Source organism: Pelodiscus sinensis, chromosome 11 (genome assembly GCF_049634645.1).
Source record: "Pelodiscus sinensis isolate JC-2024 chromosome 11, ASM4963464v1, whole genome shotgun sequence".
NCBI classification, from domain to species: domain Eukaryota; kingdom Metazoa; phylum Chordata; order Testudines; family Trionychidae; genus Pelodiscus; species Pelodiscus sinensis.
Genome location: NC_134721.1, coordinates 35489365 through 35509562, shown reverse-complemented (window position 1 = coordinate 35509562; position 20198 = coordinate 35489365). Strand labels below are relative to the sequence as shown.

General features: G+C 55.1%; 1 protein-coding gene across 29 annotated transcripts in view; it reads left to right on the top strand.

Moving 5' to 3' along the window:
- Positions 1-20198, top strand: part of NRXN2 (neurexin 2) — a 354461-nt gene that overhangs the window by 258369 nt on the left and 75894 nt on the right. For all 29 annotated transcript variants that reach the window (XM_075939216.1, XM_075939213.1, XM_075939215.1 and 26 more), the window contains one exon: positions 18150-18331. In XM_075939216.1, coding sequence (XP_075795331.1) covers positions 18150-18331 — 182 coding nt within the window. The remainder of the gene's footprint in view (positions 1-18149; positions 18332-20198) is intronic.

The following is a 20198-nucleotide window of genomic DNA, read 5'->3' as shown; positions in this document are numbered from 1 at the left end:
TCCTGCAGCAAGGAGTTCCACAGGTTAACTATTTGCTTTGGGAAGAACAACAACTTTCTCTTACTAGTTTCAAGCCTGCTACCCATTCCTTTCCTTTGGTGTCCTCTAGTCCTTCTTTATGGGAACTCAGGAAGAACTTTTCTGAATGCATCCTCTCCACCCAACCCCTGCTTTTAGAGACCTCTATCCTGTCCCCGCTCCATCTCCTCTTTTCTAAGCTGAACAGTCCCAGTCTCTGTAGCCTCTCTTCATCTGGGACCTGTTCCCAACCCCTGATCATGTTAGTTGCCCTCCCCTCTCCCAGCCTTTCTCTTCCCTCTCCCACCTCCTTTTCCCAGTCTCCCCCAGTTTTGTTCAATAAAGACAGAGTCAATGTTGGAAGAAACATTATCTTTATTTTGTACATCAGGAAGGGGGGCTAGGGAGGGGTAAGTGGAAGGAGGTGAGGGAGGAATGGGGTACGAGCCCCTGATGGGGAGGACTGGGCTGGCTCTGTGGACTTCTGGGGGTGGAAGCTCTCCTGCAGCCCCCCAATTGCCCCTTCTCCCCAGATGGCAGCCTGCGGCAAGTGCAGCCGGTCTGATGGCCGAGTGCTGTGATGTGCCCAGTGTGGGCACTCCGGGCACTCTAAGCCAGGACTGGTTTTCAAGCAGGGCACCCCTGAGAACTGTCTGTCCGGGGTGGGGGTCGGGTCCCTTTAAGCGCAGCCCTCGGCTAGCCTGAGACAGCAGCTCCACGCTCTAAGTCCTCCTCTGATGCCCTGCCGGCACTGCTTCCGGCCATCCTTAAGCCCTGTTCAGGGTCCACTCAATGTGGACATGCTAGTTCGAATTAGCAAAAATTACAGATGTAATATACCATAAAGCTGGTGGAATGGACTAGGCTCCAGGCCAGTCAGATGGGTAGAGAGGTGAAAAGAAAGTGTGTAGGGTTGGGCAGGAGGAGGTTGATTGCTGGGTTTTTAGCTGGCAGTGCAAACCCAGGGACACTGGCTGGGGATCTGGGGTGTGATATAAATCATGGAGGCTTGGCTGGCCATGCCTAGAAGCACACAGCTGCAGGGCTGGCCTTACCATAAGGTGAACTGAGGTTGCCGCCTCGGGTGCCAGACTGTGGGGTGGCACCACTAGACCCAGAGTGTAGAAAATTGTGTCTGCTGCTGGTGCATATGTATTCTCTCTGCTCTAGAGAGGGGGCGTTATTTGAGCTCCCCGCCTCAGGTGCAAAAATGTTGTGGGCTGGCCCTACACAGCTGCCAGGGGACACCTCAGCTGGGCCTCTGGGAGTTCTGAGAATGGGGCTGGACTAGCCAGGGCCGGGCAGAGACAGAGATGTTTGTGCAATCTGGCTGTCTCTGGCTAGGTCTAGACTGCCGTGTTTTTGCGGAAAAAGCTACGCAAAATGCGCTCCGCATTTTGCATAGCTTTTTCTGTTTTTTTTTTCCCCAGAAAAGCCTCCTCTTTCGGCGGAGCCCTTATGTCTCATGAAATGAGGTATACAGGACTCCTTGAAAGAGCGTGTTTACTCTTCCACAAAAAAAAGCGGAAGAGCAAACGCGTTCCTTGGTCGCGGCGGGGTTTTTGCGGGATACCAGAGGAATCCTGCAAAAACCCCGTAGTCTAAATGTAGCCTCTGTTCCTACACATCCACTCTCCCTGTCTATCCCTATACACTTTTCTGTCTCTCTATCCCCGTATTATTTCTCCTAGCCCCATACCCTCTATCTCTAGCACCATATCTTCTCTCTCTATCCACTGAGCCCCCCCCCACACACACTTGAGCTCCCTACCTCATACCCTCTGTCACTAATATCTATTCCTGCCCTCATCTCCATCTCCATCCATCCATCAGCCAGTCTTTGTCTATCTAGGCATGTTACATGAATGATCCATACCCCAGTATACATGGCTGGGACATGCAGTGTGTGTGTGTTTATAGTGTATATAGCTCTGGGCGCACAAGAAGCCCGAAGCACTTGATTGAGATACACTTACTCTCCCTGCACTGAAATGCAGAGCTGGGGGGCAGGATGCATTTGGAGGTGGCTGCATCTCAATGTTGAGTGAAGGGCCGTGTTATAAATAGCACTGGTGCCCCACTGGAGAAGTGGCAGCTTTCTGAGTTTCCACCCAGTCCTGCTGCATCCTAGGCTTTGTGTGAGGTAGGGAGGATTAAACCACATCTTAATTAAACCTTCCCAAGGGAGTTGGAAGGATTCCCTTCATTTCACGTCCGTTTGTCCTCGTTCCTTTTCATCTCTCTAATAAATCCCATTTGTGGTTTCACTGCTGGTCTCAGTTCATATTCCCAGGCTTCTGAGCTCCCAAGTGGAGATCTGAAACCCAGTCATGTGGAATCACTGCATGAGCAGTCACCATTATAAATGGCCCCCACACCTGCCCCAGAGAGTACCGCATCTCAGCTCTGGACGAAGGATCCCTATATAAACAGCCCTCAGACCCTCCCCTGGGGATGGCCCCATCTCAGTATCAGGCGAGGGGTCCCTCTGTAAACTGTCCCTGCACCCCACCCCAGAAGCAGAGATCCTTGTATACATGCTGCTCTACTCGTGTCGCTGCCCACCTCACATGTCTCCCACTTTCGTTTACTCACTCAAATGCCTCCAGCCCAAGTTCAAACACACCCCTTCTATGAAATTCCCCCAACTTGTCACCTGCGTGGCTGCCCTTTACACAACTGCCCTCTGCGCCCTCTCTGCCCCTATCTCACCGTCCCTTTCCCAGGCCCCTTTGCTTTCAGCCTGACAAGCCATTTCTCTTGCAGCCCCAGCCCTGGGCTCCAGCTGTGTGTGAATTGGCCACTCACTTAGCAGATGGCAGAGTCTTGCACGTGCTAATTTGCAGTCACGCCTGCTGGGATTCGGTAGGGGGCGCCATCCAGAAGGGAGGCTGGGCAGAGCCTGGAGGGGATCGGCAGAGCTTCTCAGGGCCAAGCTAATTAACTCGCTCCTGTAGAATGATTGAGGCGGACAGCATGGAGAGTCCTCTCTGCTGTGTAGTGGGGTTGGGAGCATTGCAGGGCGTAGGGGCTGCATGGGGGGGAGCAAGGCCAGGAGCTCCCTGTCTTCTCCCCCTCCCTGCGGTCCTTGAGCAGGATCTATCTAGGGAACTAAGGCCAAGCTGCACCCAGATGAGTGCGTCCAGATAGCATTCAGCATGCTGCAGTATCAGTCACCTTGAGCGGACTCGCCTTAACCTGAGTTTTCCCAGAGCCCAGTCTGCACAAAAAGTGACCCCCCGGCAGGGGTTCCAGTCTCAGGTACAGCACCCCACACAATAGGGATCCCTGCTTTCAGTTAGGAGAGTCTGACTGGAGCGCTGATCTCTGGAGCAAGTGTGTGAGCAGCACCTGGCCCATGAGGGGCCAGCAGGGCCTAGGCAGTACTGGGCATGGCAGGCCCCTAATCTTGGCTGGGTTGTGAGCACTGGGGAGCGCCCTCCATCTGAAGCAGATTTGTTGGCTGTCTGGGAGTTTCTTCTTGCCATGACAGAGCGATTCCTCCCCCTTCCCCACATACTCAGGTGTGTGCGTCCCCTCTAATGAACGAGGAGACGCTCTTCTCATCCCATTAATTCACCGCCTTTTTAAAATAAATATTGATACCAGTGCTGGCGCGCCCTGAATGGTGCTGTTATGGCATGAATAATGGCAACTAATCGGGGGTTATTTTTAAACCATGGAAACTGACAAAGATCATTAGAAACTTAATAGAAATTCCTTCATTAGCATAAGTGTCGGAGATTAAAGGAAGAGATCTCTCTATTTCCTACCATCTACCCCCACCCCCCTCTGCTTTTGATGGAGAGAGAGGTAAAGGAACAGTCTTCTACAAAGAACCTTTGCCCACATGCCTGGCATGCAGCCCCATGCTGGGGGGGGAGTGCTGGGGGAGATCAGCTGGCTGGGGGGTTACTAAGGAGTTGTCTGGGTGGGGGTATTGGAGAATCAGCTGTGCAAGAGGGTGCATATTGGGGGATCCTTGGGACTGGGGATGTTTGGGAAGGATCAGTTGGGTGGGCGTATTCATATTGTGAGCATTGGCTGGGCAGGGATGTACTGGAGGTCTGGCTGGAGGGTATATTTGTGTGGGGGATGCAAGGAGGGGAGATTTATGGGATGATCGACCTGGGGGGATCAGTTGGGATGGGGGGATGTATTTGGGGAGCTTGGCTGGGTGGGGGCTGAACACAGGAGAGGTATCCTGGGGAATTGGCTGGCTGGAGGAGGGACAGTGGTGATCAACATGGCAGGACATATATTGGGAGGATCAACCGGGCGGGGATATATTAGGCTGTATGGGGGGATTATCTGGAATTATATTGGGACCCTTGGCTTGGTGAGGAGATACTGGGGGTTTGGCTAGCTGAGGGGTATATTGGGAGATCAGCAAGTGGGGAATGGCTGGATGTAGGTCTGTACTGGGGAACTGGCCAGGTTGTGGAAGGGTGTGCTGGGTGGGAGGATCAGCTGGCTGGGAGGCTATATTGGGGGATTGGCTGTACAGGGGCAGTCAAGGGGATCGGGTGGGCAGAGGGCTGTATTAGGGGAATCAGCGAGTACGGGGCTGTATTGGGGAGTCAGCCAGGCAGAGGGCTTCACTGGGAAATTGGCCAGGCTCGAAAGGGCGTATGGGGGGAATCAGCTGGGGGTGGGATCCTTGTGGGGGGGAATCTGGCAGGCAGAGGGCTGTATTGGGGTTGTAACGGGCCATGACTCACCAATACAGCCCCTGCTGGTCACTTGGGAATCCGCTCAGTTCAGCGTTGGAGCACCACCCCTTTCTGGCCAGTGTCTCGCCTGCTGTCACCTGTTGTTCACCACTTTGTATCAAAACCCACATGCCCCCCAGACCACGGAGCCCTTCCCCCAGAGTATTGTCCTGTCGCAGTGCCCACACACTCTGGGGTCTTCCCCCTCAGGGAACCCTCACTCCTTTGCCCACCTTGTCTCAGTGACCCACTGCCAGTCGTCATCTAGCCACTGCCTCAGGGGCAAACTGCAATCTGAAATGGCCACTCATCATTGGCAAGGGGGTGTGGACCTGCTGCCTTCTGCGCTGGCTGCTTCCCTGCAGCCCTAGTGCCCTTGGGGGCAAGGCCTCAGTCTGGGAGTTTGCCTGGCTCTGCCTGCCTTCCCCAGTGCTGCTGTGCCTCAAGAAGCCTCTGTAGCTTCCCTGGCAGCCAGGTCCCTCCTGTTCCACAGCTGGAACAAGAGTGTCTTTCCTCCTCTCCAGGAGCCCCTATTTACACAGCCCCAGATGGGGCCTAATTATCTGCAACCTCACATGCGACTGCCTACCACTCAGCCTCCCGAGACTGGTTTTAACCCTTGTAGGGCCTGTGCAGGGCAGAGACCCCGTCACATGGAGGAATAGGCCAGGAGCGAGCTGTTTGGTGGGCTGGCCAGGCAGAGGGCTACACTGGGGAAGCAGCAGAGGGAGGAATCCCTGATAGCCCAGGCAGGAGGGGTTGGATGGAGACCCTGTGGGAAGCAAGAGTAATACCCGACTCTAGTGCCTTGAACTTGACACTGGCATGGTGCTGGAGGACTGTGCCATAGGGAGCGGAGAGGGACCTTAATGGGGGCTCTCTCCCCTGGCAGTCAGCTCTGGCCCCAGTGTCCCAGTGCAGCAGGACGTGGGATTCTCGGGGGTCCCTGATTCTATATGGACTATAAGCATCTCTCTGAAGTAGGGCTGGGTTATGTGACTGGTAGCTTAGCACACACCGGCCAGCAGCATGTATGTGTGTGCACACGTGGGGTGCCGCGTGTTGGGGTGTTTGTGGCTACCAGATATGCCTCTGTGATTCCAACAGTTACACCCTTGTAACAGGAGCTCGTAGGCAAGTCTGGTCTTGTACCTAGAGCTGTTCACTCTTCATCTGTCCCAGGGCTGCCTGGAACACACTCAAAGGCCTGGAGGTGGGGCCATCAGGGCTGCACGTTCCCTGAGCAGATGGAGCCAGATCAGAGGCTATGTCTACACTACAAATGACATTGATATAACTAAGTCGCTCAGGCTGTGAATAACCTGAGTGTGGGTGTTGGTGCATGTGCACGCGCGCACGGACAGGATGTGTGGGAATGGACGGAATGTGCACGTGTGTGTACACCAGATGGAATGTGCACTTGTGTGTGAACGGATGGGATGTGCATCTGTGTGTGAATATATGTGGTGGGGGGTGCGCGCGCACAAGGGGATGAGACGTGTGTGTGAATGGAAGGTTTGTGCAGGTGTGTTAGGTGTCTATGCAACAGTTTTCCCACTTGCCCTGCATGTGCATGACACCTTTTGCCTGTAGCTGCCTTTGCCTCGCCTCAATTTGCTTGCCACTCTATTCCACACTCTCTTGTGTGTGCCCTCCCCGTGCCCCAGGCTCCCCTGCCTATGTGCCCAGCTGGCTCCTGATAGCCAGCCCTGTCCTGCTGCCTGGCTGCCCAGCCCCTAACTGACTGTCTGGCTCAGTGCCAATGGGCTTTTGTTGAGAGGCAGGGAACCAGTAAGGGCAGCGCGGCATTATCTTCCTGTCAGTGTCTAGCAACCTTCGCCGGCTCCCTTCATGCACCCGCCTCTCCTGAGCCATTAGCCATGGGGAAGTGGCTGTGCTGACCCCGCAGAGGCCCCAATTACCTACCTGTCCGGTCAAGCTGCCTTTAGCTGCCAGCAAGGCACGGCCCAGGAGGAGAGAAGCACTCTGTGGCATAGCTTTGGGGGAGGGGCCCCACGCAGCATAGCACCGGGAAGGGGAGACGGGCCCCACATCACAAGGGGAGACGGGCCCCACGCAGCGTAGCACCGGGAAGGGGACACGGGCCCCACGTGGCAAGGGGAGAGGGGCCCCATGTGGCAAGGGGAAAGGGGCCCCACGCGGCGTAGCACCGGGAAGGGGACACGGGCCCCAAGTGGCGTAGCACCGGGAAGGGGAGACGGGCCCCACGCAGCATAGCACCGGGAAGGGGAGAGGGGCCCCACGTGGCAAGGGGAGAGGGGCCCCACGCGGCGTAGCACCGGGAAGGGGAGACGGGCCCCACGCGGCGTAGCACCGGGAAGGGGAGACGGGCCCCACGCGGCGTAGCACTGGGGAAGGGAATATAGCCATGTTTTCTCCAATTTTTCCTGCCCCTGAGTGGAATGAGTTTTGTTATGTCCACGAATAGGAAAGTGACATGCAGCACATCACCTTCCTATGGTGCACATAACAAAATTCATGTGGCAGGGGTGGGACCAAGGGGTTCTGAGTGTGGGAGGGGGCTCAGCCTGGGGCAGAGGGTTGGGGTGTAGGAGTGTGAGGGATCCAGCTAAGGGTGCAGGTCCGATAGGGCCGAGGAATGAGGGGCTCAGGCTGGGAAAAAGGGGGTGAATGGGCTCTGGCTCTAGGGTGGGGCTGAGGCAGACAGTGGGACTCTGGGCCTCCCAGGCTGTAGCACAGGGGCTCTGGAGCTGGGCCACTCCAGCCATGGCAGGCAGATTCTGGGGCCAGGCCATGGCAGGGAGGCTATGTGCTGACTCATGGCTTGGGGATCCAGCCACAGTAGGGAGGACTAAGCTCACAGCCATGGCAGTGGCAGGGGAGCTGCAGGGGTGGGCCATGGAAGGAGGGACCAGGCCACTCGGCCTGCAGCAGAGGTGGGGGGTCCAGGGTGGGGCCTCCCAGGCCACAGACCAGGAGAGGCACCAGGTTCAGGCCATCTTTTCCCCTGGTCATGGCAAGCTGGAGGCCAGGTTAGGTTGGGGGGGGCAGCCCTCCTTCCCACCTTGTTCTGGTGCTTTGAGCACCTGCACAGCATTAGCTAGGCAGTTGTGTGGCCATTCAGCTTACAGGGAGCTTAGGCAGAAGGGCCCCCCCAGCATGGCGCCAGTGAACCGGAGCTGGGCTCCACACAGCGTAGTGCCAAAGACGAGACGTCTGTCCCATATGACGCAGACCAGGGAAGGAGCTGCAATCATGGATTGTGGGAGTGGGAATCCAGGTCCTGTCAGAGAACTGGCAGCATCAGGACACAGTTCACGTGCAAACACACAGGGAGCATCACACACACACCCCAACATGTGCACTTCACACACATACATGCACACCCAGAGTCACACACACCCATACCCAAACAGCCCCCACAGTCATCCACATACCCCCCATGTGTCCACATCCACACACCTACCCAGACATCCACACACACATATTTCCTGAGCACACATGGCACACACACATGCATCCATACAAACATGCAGAAAGTCACACGCACTTAATTGCTTACTGCCTGTATAGCACACAAACACGTTTATACACACAACCATGCTTACCCTCATACACACAGCCACATCCCCCCACAGCTACGTGCACTCTCCCCACACACAGCCCTGCGCGTGTACATGCACATACCCCCTTCCACCCTGATCCTTCCCCCACTGCTCCTTTTGTGCATACACAAATACACACGCCTCTCTGCCTACCCTGCCCCCACCCGTGAGGTCCGGGAGCATTAGGGCAGCTTGGTCCAGATTCCTGCCCATTGCCAGATGAACACTTCGGCATCAGTGTTCAGAACACCACACAGGGATACCCCAGCAGAACAATGCCCTCTCTGGACCAGTAATAGGTGGGCACCCAGATCATTGGTTGCTTCCATGGGCATTGTCCTAGATGCCTTATCCAGACAGTAGGGCTGCAGTCGCTCTCCCTTCCTGGTGAGGGGCAGCGGCTCCCCACAGCCCAAAGCCTCCCAATCTGTAGGGAGATGCAGGATTGATTGCCAGGACAGTTCCCAAGGAGAGAGCTGCTGAGAGAGGCGACCATTCACCGCCCACGAACAGCCTAGCCCCTGTGCCCTGCAGCTCATTAAACCTCCCCAGCACTTTCCCTAATAGCTGGGGCATGAACCCCAGCGCCTGGGCTGCTAATTGCATCCCAGCTTCCCTTCAATTGCCTCTGCAGTACACACAAAGGGAGCCTTCTCTTCGCTTGGTGTCATATGGGGATGTCAAATGGCCCCTGTGCCCCACCCCAGAGGTGGCTACTCTCCCCTCTCCTCCCTCTCAACCCTCCTCTAGACTCTTTCTCCTACAGACTCTTTCTCTCTCTCCTTTTCAGCTCATCCCCCCTTTCCAGCTCCTAATGGGGAGATGAATTATTTAGCACCACGGCCCCTTCTCCAGAGAAAGTGCCAGAGCTGGCGTATTCCCATCTCAGTGACCTACATTCCCCAGCCCTCTTCCCCCATCACTGGCAACTTTCCCCAGCGATGGAGTGCCTGTCCCCCATACTCATTTGCTGGCCAGCACCCCCTCCTGAGTCTGCTCACCTACTCCCTTAAAGCCAAAGTGCTACGGTCAGCACCCACCTTGGGATGTGAATTGGGGTTTGAAGAGGGCCCAGAAGGGCCCCTGAGACCCAGGGACAATGGGGGTGAATTTCAGACCTGGGAGGGACCTAGTTCTGCTCCTCCTGATTTCCACAGAGAATGTCTATTGGATCAGAGCCAGAGTGGGCTAGGAGACAGGACTCCTGGCTTCTTATCCCAGCACTGGGAGGGGACTGCATTGGGGTCTAGTGATAAGAGCAGGGGAGCTGATTTAGTCTGTGCCCCTTGGTTGCTTATTAGTCTGCTCCCTGCCCCCACAATCCAGGCAGTACATTGGCCAGAGCCAGTAGCAGCTGCTAAAGGAATCAATACCTGGGTGCGGGGGAGAGGGCTTGAGGGAGCTGTGGGAGCAGGGGTGGGGGAGAGGAAGGGTGCTGTGGGAGTGTCAGGGAGGAGGGTGTGAGAACAAAGGGGCAACGTGGGGGGCTGACATCTAGCTGTAGAGCGGGATGGAAATTAGACACAAATTAGCTACTGTGCTCCAGGAACCACCGACTGCCGTCGCTTTCCGTCAGCTCGGCTATTTTGAATCCATTGCCAGGAAGGGGTGTGAATGCAGAGGCAGCTGAGTGCTAAGGGGGTGGGGCTGGGATTCAGTCAGGATGCCTGGGTTCTAGTCACAGCTCTGGGAGACAGTCTGCTTTGTTATTTCAGGGTCACACACTGTCACTGGCTCCGAGTGCTGGTGTAGCGCAGGAGGGGTCTCTCTGCAGTGCCAGGACTGTGTGAGCCAGTGTGTTATTGTAGGGCTCTGTCTAGAGCTGGGGCTGCACAGGCGGATGTGTTATTGTAGGAATTCTGCAGCACTGGGGCTATGAAAGCCAGTGTGTTATTGTAGGGTCTCCCCTGGACTGTAAGCAAGAAATGCCATCCAGGTCCCCAGCCCTGCAATCCTCCTTCCCATGGTGCCCTGCTGCCATTTCTCCTGCCTGGCACTATCACATTCCCTTGCTCTGCAGCAGGCCCTTTATGGCCCTGGGATTGATAGTTTTCAAGGTGATCACTGCAGTGACAGTGATGGATGGAGTAGAAACCACAGAGCAGGGCTGCTTCTCCTCCGTCCCCCCCCCCAAAAAAAAACTTCCCCTCTCCCTTTCTCCCACTACAAAGAGACAACCAGCCCCACCATGCACCCCAGCTCTGCCCCATGGTAGTACATACAAGCACCCTGCCCTCATTGCCAGTGCCAGCCCAGAACCCTAGTGGGACACTGCTGGAGGGGACCAGTAGGGGGCACTCTGCCTTCACTATCAGTGTTGATCCCAGTGCCCCAGTGTGGCACTAGGGCTGTGTCTACATTGGCGCAATCTTGCGCCAAAGCAGCCGCTTTAGCGCAAAAACATGCTGCCTGTCTACACTGGCGGGGAGTTCTTGCACAAGAACACTGACAATCTAATGTATGAAATCAGGGCTTCTTGTGCAAGAACTATGATGCTCCCGCTCAGGAATAAGCCCTCTTTTGTAACTATTCTTGCGCAAGAGGCCAGTGTAGACAGGCAACATGAATTTCTTGCGCAAGAAAGACCGATGGTTAAAATGGCCACCGGCGCTTTCTGGCACAAGAGAGCGTCTACACCGGCACGGATGCTCTTGCGCAAAAGCACATCTCTTGCGCAAAGGCACATGCCAGTGTAGACGCTCTCTTGCACAAATACTTTAATGCAAGAACTCTTGCGTTAAAGAGTATTTGCACAAGATCATGCCAATGTAGACGTAGCCTAGGAGTTGCTGCTTTACCATGGGACAGGGAGGGGGTGGGGGCTGTCACAGATCCACAGGCTTGGGGCTACATCCCCAGCTTTAGAACAGTCTCTGAGACCCTGGGGCTCTCGCTCTTCCTCCAGGGCAGGTCACGCAGCCTCCTCACACGCTCAGACTCTCCCTCTGAGGTCCAGTCCTCCTGCTTCCTCCCAGCTGAGTGCAGCTGAGCCATGTCCATCCTCAGGGACTGATGCTCCTCAGCCGGCATTTCCAGTGACCCTCGAGCAGCATCCCCAGGGCAGCTGGTTTATTAGTCACCTGGCGCCAGCAGAGGCAGCCCGTGGCTTACAGTGAGAGCTGACGGCTAAAGCACAGTCCATTCTGCTCAGCCCAGAACTGGGCCTGGGGTCAGGCTCGGTCTGTCTGCCGGCCTCAGTGGTTCCCAGGTGGGAGCTGCCAGCTTCCTCCTGCAGCCCACGCTTCTCCCCCAGCGCCCCTCCCAATCCTCTGTTCGGCAGCTGGGGTCTGGGCTCAGCTTCCCTGCTGAGAGCGTGGCTGCCTGAGTCCCTGGAGCTGGCTTGGGCTCTCTGGCCCCTTGCTGATCTGAGTCAGTTACAGGTGGTTCTTGGAGGACTCTGTTCATTCTTCCCAGACAGGGAGGTGACACTCACCTCACCACTTAGGACTGGTCTGCTCTAGAAAAAACACACCCATACTGCTGCGGCACTGTAGAATAGACACTATGGGCACTGGCAGCAGGGACTGTCCCCGCAGGGTAGGTAACCCTTCTCCTCTAGAAAAAACCTCGCTGCCTGCACTGGGGGATTGGTTAGCCAAACTATGTCTCTTGGGGGATGGATTTTTCACACCCTGGGCAATGTAGCTGGGTTGACCTAACTTTTAATCTGACAGCAAACAGCCCCTGCCTTCCATACACACTGGGTAGCTATGCTACATATGGGGGAAATTAAGGCACACATAAGCCTCATGAACATTACAAACATTTACACTTCATCCCAGGTGTTCAGTAGGGGGCGCTCTCCCCTGCTGTCCTTGTTCACTGAGGGCATGTCTATATTTGTGAGAAGATCCAGAGGTCCTGTCACTCCTAGCATTCAATCTAGCGCAGGGGTGGAGAATCTAAGGCCAGGGGGCTGGATGCGGCCCCTGGTTTGACTGGATCCAGCCCCTGAGGCTCAGAGCTCCCCTCCCCGGTGTTGGGGAACCTGTGCTGGTGCTTCATCCCCCCCATCACCCCACCATGGATCTGGAGCACACAAAATCTACTATGCTGGCCCCCCTAAACTTTGGTGTGTGATTGGAATGTGGGGAGTGTCTTTCTCCTTCTCATTTGGGGGCCACATGAATGAGGGTTTGGGGGTTTTTTGCTTCTCATTTGTGAGAGACTCCCAACTGCTTTTTCTGTGGGTCCGTTGCCTTCCCCCGCACCTAAAAATGGTTCCCCACCTCTGATTTAGCGGGTCTAATACAGACCCCGTAAATTGAGCACTGAGGGCAGCCCCTGTGGGCATCCGGTACTCCTTGTTCTGCGAGGAGTAAGGAAACCGATGGGAATATGTGCTCCTGTCAGCCTCTCGCTGGGTGGATGCTGCCTCAGCTCAGCTTAAGGTAAGATGACTCCAGCTACGCATTTTGCATAGCTGGAGTTGCGTACCTTAAGCCAACCTGCCTGGCTAGTATAGACCAGGCCCCAGTGTGGTGCTATGCTGCACAGAGTGGAGGGGGCTCCTGTGATACTCTCCAGGGACACTCGGGCCTTCTGCCTGCTGTAGTTCAGCTACCTGACCCTGCCAGCCCCTGGCCACACACAAGCCCTGACTGCCAGGCCCCCACATATCTTGCCTCACTTGAGCCAGCTAGTGACAGGCACACAGCAGGCTCAAGTCCCTCTGCCAGAGGCTCTCTCTGTTGCATCCAGCCCCATCACTGGACACTTATCAGAATAACCAGGTACACCATCTCCAAGGAGACCGCATATACACAGCCAGCCTGGCACCGCCCAGCACTGGAATTGACTGCCTATAAAATCAAGTGCAGCTTTATTTACAAAGGTGAAGATTTGAGAGCTAGTGAGCAAGGACAATAAGACCAACAGGTTACATGGCAAACAGGGGCTAACACTCTTCCTGGAGCCTGAACTAATCTGAACAAGCTAAAATCCTTGTCTGCAGCCGATTCTCACCTGTGGCAACCTGCTAGAGTCACAAGCCCCTGTGGCCAGGAGCCAGCTTTCAGAAATGCACAAAGCCTTCTCCTGTTTACTCGCCCCGAGATGGATGAGAAGGGGGCCTCCTCCCTTCCTCATCAAGTCCAGTATGTTGTGGCGGTGCTCTTTTGGCAGTGCTCCCCAGAGAAGACTCTTCTTCCCCCTTGCTTGCTGTCTTGTGCCCCCCTCTGGTGGCTTATGTCCTCCCAGGCAGTTTTTCCTGTTGCATTCACAAGCAAAGAGATCTTTTGTATTTGCATAAGAGGGCTGTGCTTACCTCAGAGAGAACTGACGGGCGCCTGTCTGCCAGAAAAGCTGTTTGTCTGCTCTGCCTTATTACCTGCTTCCCGGCATCAGTTCAGTATCTGTGCACAGCTTCCTGGGCACAGTCGGTACATGTATTTCCCACCGATAACGATGCCCTGTGTGGCATTGACTTTCACTCGATACCGTATAGGACAACACGTGACTGCAGTGTGTTGGACGTAGTGAGTTTGTTAGGTCTGATAGGAGTTGCTCACACAGTAGTAAACCCTCAGCTAGCTGGTACCAGTGTCCCTCGGTATCACGGCTCCCGCTGGCAGTGTCAGTTGTGTACAGGGCTCCTGCTTCACATGTGCATCATTCTGTGTAACTGTGTAAACGGGCACTGCGCCTCACCCCAGAGGCAGCTGCATCTCAGCACCATGTGAAATATCTTGTGCCGCTAGTGCTGGAGTTGGTGGGTAGTGTAATCTCATGCATCTCCTAACCTTATTTCCCTCCCTTCCCAATCTCACTTCTGGCTCCCTGCCAATGTGTGCCATATGCCCGTGAAACATGGGCCCGGCCCAATGGGGTGCCAGGGAGCACTGTGAGGCAAAGGGCTCTCTCCAGCATGGCCTGCAGCCAGAGGAGCAGTGTCGGAGGGTACTAGCAGTGCCCAGTGTTCCTGCTAATCTTTTCTATCAATGCAGATATTTTCTATCCATGTGTGGAATACATTTTATGTGCACTGAGGCATGTGGAGGGAGAAAAAATATATTCTCCTTAACATCTGAGGACAAGACAAGAAGCAATGGGCTTAAATTGCAACAAGGCAGGCTTAGGTTGGACATTAGGAAAAACGTTCTAACAGTCAGGGTGGTTAAAGACTGGAATACATTACTTAGGGGAGTTGTGGAATCTCCAGCATTGGAGATATTTAAGAGCAGATTAGATGAACATCTAGCAAAGATGATCTAGACGGTGCTTTGTCCTGCCTTGAGTGCAGGGGACTGGACTTGATGACCTCTTGAGGTCCCTTCCAGTTCTAGTGTTCTAGGATTCTATGTACAACATGCACCACCAGTAGAAACACAAACCTAGTTGTGAGCTCTCTGCTAATCAGCTTGGCAACATTTGAATCTCTCCTAAGTGGAGCACAAGTGCACAGCTTATAGGGAACCCTGGTGCCTACGTTGGGGACTGGAGGAGGTCTGGGTGGCCAGGCCTGGTTCTTGGAAAGCAATAGGGTTGTCAGACAGGTCAGTCTCACAATTTCTCATTCTAATCCCAATTCCCATCTGATCTTTCTCTGCCTCACAGTGAGAGGGTGCGTGTCCCCACACACTATGTAGAACTATGGCTAGTGAACCCAGGGCCCTGCACACAGCACAGTAGAAATGGCAGAGGGGTGAGAAATGGCACTAAATCCTGATTAGAGGGTAGCCAGGGAGTCTTGGCTCCTTGGTTCTAACCCCAGCTCTGGGGAGGAAGTCGGGCCTGGCGATTATGGACTGTCAGGATCACTCCCCTCTCCAAACAAGGAACCCAAAAGTCCTGACTCTCCCTGTCTGCAACTGTCATCTCCAGAGTCTTGCTTCAGACCCCACATCTACTCTCTGTGCTGTCCCCACACACCTAGCCATGATCCTTTGCAGACCCAGCAGAACATGCTGCTGCAAATCTGCTGTTGGTGCTGGAAGGGCCTTGATTACTGGGACAGGAACAGCTATGCAGGGTGCAGCAGATGGGGCTGTGCAGGGGGGCTGGTTATTGCGGTGAGAGCTAGAGAAGCTTTTAGGAGGTAATGCAGGAAACACTGCTGATCTCACGTGGGAGTCAATTCCCATCAGTGCGATTAGTGGGGAAGAGGTGTCAGGGGACTTGCTCCTGGGAGATGGAGATCTGACAGCATTGCTACGGCCCGTGGAGGGTGCGGAGCAATTGTGTGTGCATGTCCTGGAATTGGGGTGAGTTTGTGAGAATGTGTTTGCAGTGAAATCAGCGTGGGGGTGGATTGCATTGGTCAGTATATGTGGATTTGTGTTTTTGCAATAGAATGCATGAGGGGAGTTGTGTTTGCATTGGAAAGTGTGTGCGCTTTCTGTGCGTGAATGTGTTGGCTCCTTTGTGGGTGTGGATGTTTGCACTAGCCTGTGATTGTGTATTTGGCTTTGATTACTTGTGTATGTATGTGCAGAAAAATAAGGTCTGAATACACATGAGTATGTGTGTATGCATCCTAGATCTGAATGCCTGCATATGTGTGTGTGAGTGCACCCACATGTGTGTACACTAAGCATGTCGACATTCATATCTGTGCTGGGGAGTGTTTCCTTGAGTCTTTGTGCATTTCCATTTGGCCAGGCCTCCATTTGTATTTGTGCTGGTGTGCAGTTGTGGTTGGCTATGTCTGTGCCTGTGTTTGCAGTTGCCATGTGCAGATGAGTTCATTTCCCCTTGCTCATGAAGGCTGGGGCAGATAGGAAATTGAGAGAATGGATGACCCAGCTGGAACCCAGCCCCCCTCCCTCATTTTTCCTCTTCATGGTCCCAGGGACCTGTCTGTAAGAGTAGGCATTTCTCCCACCCTATGTCCCTGAGGACATAGGAATGGCCATACTGGCTCAGAGCAATGGTCTGTAGCCCAGTGTCCTGTCTGCTGACAATAGCTAATGTCAAGCATGAACAGAACAGGAAATCGTCTAGTGATCGATCATCTGCTGCCCATTCCCAGCTCCTGGCAAACCCCCGTCTTTAATGCTTCCCATTGGATTCAGGATTCTCCTGCACTTCCCGTCCCATACTCTTGTAGCATTGCTATGTGCAGTTAAATAAGGGCTGCCCTAACCTACATGGAGCTTTTCCTCAGCCCAGGGTGAAGGATCCCTCTCTTAGCAGCCTCAGGGCTCCCCTTGAGGCACCTGTATCTCAGTAGCAAACACAAGGCCATCTATGTGTATGGGGTGAGTGTGGCATCCTGCTCTGGGCCTCTTTGTAGCAAAAGGCACTAGTGTGGCACAGGATGCTGCTTAGTGAGCCCTTGGTCATATATGTAGCAGCCTCAGGCCTGCTATGGCAGGCGGGGCTGGGGCTCCCTGCCGCTCTGTGGCAGGTGCTGCTAATTGCCCCTGATTTGCAGCTTGTTTTTTTGCCAATTATTTTTCACGCCCACTGGGAGGGAAGTTCAACCCTGCCCATCATCAGAGGTAGGCCATGGAGGGACACCTGCATGCCAGTTGCCTTCCACCATCAGGAGTCTGTTAATTGCTAATTGTGGCACCAGTTCAATCCTCCATTAACCACCTTTGGTTAATAAAAGTGCTTGAGCACGCGCTGAGGGGCCTGTGAGGTGGGTTGATGTAGGCAGTCTGTGCTGACTATGTTGGACAGGGGGTGCTCTGGGGTGTTTGTGCAGGCAAGCTCTAGGGTGTCCAGGCCATGTCTCCTGTGTCTCTTAGGGGAGGCAAAGGGAATGGGAAGGCCTGTTTCACCTTTGACCTCCCAGCTGGGGGAAGGATTTATAGTGAGAACACCTAGGCTATGTCTACACTCACGGCTTCTTGTGTGAGTAATATGCAAATGAGGCTAAGCATGGAATATTGCTGAGCCTCATTTGCATACCTAATGAGCCACTTTTTTTTTTTTTCAGAAGAGGCTCTTGCGCAAGAAGGAGCGTCTACACTGCCCCTTCTTGTGCAAGGGAAAACCCTCTTGCGCAATGCCATACACCTATTACTTTTCAGGAAGAACGGCATTGCACAAGAGGGTTTTTCTTGCGCAAGAAGGGGCAGTGTAGACGCTCCTTCTTGCGCAAGAGCCTCTTCTGAAAAAAAAATGGTGGCTCATTAGGTATGCAAATGAGGCTCAGCAATATTCCATGCTTAGCCTCATTTGCATATTACTCACACAAGAAGCCGTGAGTGTAGACATAGCCCTAGGGGTTGGGCTGCCTGCTGCAGCTGGGCTGAGTTTCAGGACGGGGGTTGCTCCGGCCTGATCCTGCCTGAGGGAAGGAGTTGGAGCTCTGGCTGTAGAGTTGCCAGTGTTCCAGCCTGGAAGGATCTGATGCCATTTGCAGCAATGTGTCCTGTCTGTCTGGGAACATTGGCAGCCCAGAGTCTGGGACTAGCACCGCAGGAGGGGAGCGTAAGAGTGAAGTGCGTTAGCCATGTCTTCAGCTGTCCTGGGATCTACCCCTGGCTCTGGGCCGTGAGTGGGGCCTGGGAGAATAGGGTTGGGCAGGGCCCCTGGGCAAGGTATGGGGGAATGGCTCCATGCTCCCTGAAGGGGCGGGGCTGGACTGGAGGCAGCCAGCCGTCCACATCATGGTATGTCCCCCCTCTCTCAAAGCTGCACGCAGTGTGCAGCACAGTGCTCCAGGGCTCTGGCACTGCTGCAGTATAAGCAGTGATGGCCAGGAGTGCTAGGCCCTAGGGAGACTGTTCCCTTTTCTCCTGTTGATGGGGCTGGAGTTGGGAGTCCATAGCTCTGCCACGGGCTGAGTAGCTTTGTCTGAGCTGATTTTCCCATCTGGACAGGGGGCTGCCTGCTGCCCGAATCCCTCTCACTAACCTTGTCTCTCTTCCCTCCCCCACAGCTGGTACCACGTACATCTTTGGGAAGGGCGGGGCGCTCATCACCTATACCTGGCCACCCAACGACCGGCCTAGCACACGAGCCGACCGGCTGGCTGTGGGCTTCAGCACACACCAGAAGAACGCCATCCTGGTGCGGGTGGACAGTGCCTCTGGGCTGGGGGACTATCTACAGCTGCACATAGTAAGGAGAACCTGCACTTTGGGGGGCTGCCAATGAGGGCGTGGGGGGCTGGTGGTGTCAGGGAGAGCACTGCTCAGGTCTGCACCTTGTAACTGGAACCTCTCCCCCAAAACCTGACTCTAGTCTTGTCCCCAAGGGCTTGGGCCTCCACTGCTGCTCCCCTACCCTGGGCCCCTCCTTTAACCCCCTAAAAGCTGATATCTGACCCCCTACTCAGAACCAGCTGCATCCTCAAACCTTTGGCAACACCCCCCACCCCCTCCACTCCCCAAATGTTCCGATGCCTCTTAATTCCCAGAGGATTGGACCCAGACCAGACCCTGATAGCAAATTTTGGAAAGGGGTCGGGGGCTCTTTGTGCCATCTCTGAAAGAGAATATTGAAGTTGGGGGCCCTGTGTGATGTCTGGGTGGAGGGTTCAGCTGCTCTTCCACCCCCGGAAAGCTTAACACTGGCTCAGAATATGGCTGCATCTGGGCTGCACGTGGCCCCTTCGCACAGCTGTCCCGGGGCACAGCTTCCTGGGGTGTGTTTTGCCCAGAGCATCCAGCACCTGTTTGGCTCTGGCCATGCAGGCTGGAGCCTTGACTGCACCAGGCTGGGACAGGTCTCCCCCCCCCCCCCCCCCCCCCCCCCGGCAAGCACTGTAAGTGATGCCAGAGCAGGGATGGGGAATAATATTTTTTACCAGAGGCCACTTCGTCCCAGGCTACGGGAAGGGGTGGGGCCAGGGCCCACCCACAGACCCTGATTGGTTTGGGGGCAAAGGGAGTGTGCAAAGTCGCACCGTGCCAGGAGCATGCAGTGCTTCTAAGTGCTGTGCACTCCTTGCAGGCTGGAAGGAGACTTTGTGCTCTTCCTCCTGCCCCCAGGGCCTGCGAAGTCTGCCCTCCAGCATATGGTGCTTAGGATCAACCTGGTGGTTGACTCTAAGTGCTGCATGCTCCCCATCCCTAGGCCCTGATGGGGGTGGGGAAGCAGCAGGGCGCCCATGAGCCAGATAAACCCTCTGTGGAGGCCTTTTTGCCCACCCCTGTGCCAGGGCATCCCCACACATGTCAGAGCTGGGCATTCAATCCCCCATCTGACTTCTGTGCACTTCTGCTGACATCCTGATGAGTGCTGCCAGTGGTAGAGCCTGAGGTGGCTGGTGCAGGTGAAGTACCCCAGAGCGAGTGTAAGGACCCCTGTGTCCGTCTACAGGGTATCTCTCTGCCATCCTTCACCATGGCATCTGGATGCCTCCCGCACAGCAGGGTAGCAAAGTGAAGTTTCTGCTGGGGGCAGGGGTTGCTGAGAGTTAGTTCTGTGCTGCTGCTCTGTGGACAGCTCACCCCTGGAAGCACTCAAGGGGCTGGATGGGGGCATGGGCACCACGCTGGATGGGCCTGGAGTCTGATCGGGGGGGAGGGGAACCAGGCTGGATCAGCCTAGGGGGCTAAGGGGACACACTGCACTCTGATACAATCTCTGCATTGTGCCGTCACCAGATCGATTGTTTCAGGCCCGATGTTGAGTGCTGCACCAGGCCCCATTCTCTACCGCTGCCTGCCCCACATGCTCCGCAACCAAACATGCACGTTCACACCCTGCTGCACACCTGCCCCGCGCACACGTGCACCACTGGAGTACACAGGAGGCCCCTCGCTGTACTTCGGCCCTGCTCTCTGCACCACCCCCTGCAGGGAGAAGCCAGACACGCTGCCAGTTGCTTACCCTCCCCGCAGGCAGCTCTCACTCATTACCAATGGTGTGTGTCATGTAGGCTGCAGGCGGCTCATTGGTCGCTTTCATCCTTGTTAATATTACTGTGTGAACAGCTGTGGGTGGGAGAAGGGGTGCCGGACTTACTAAAATCTGGTGGGGG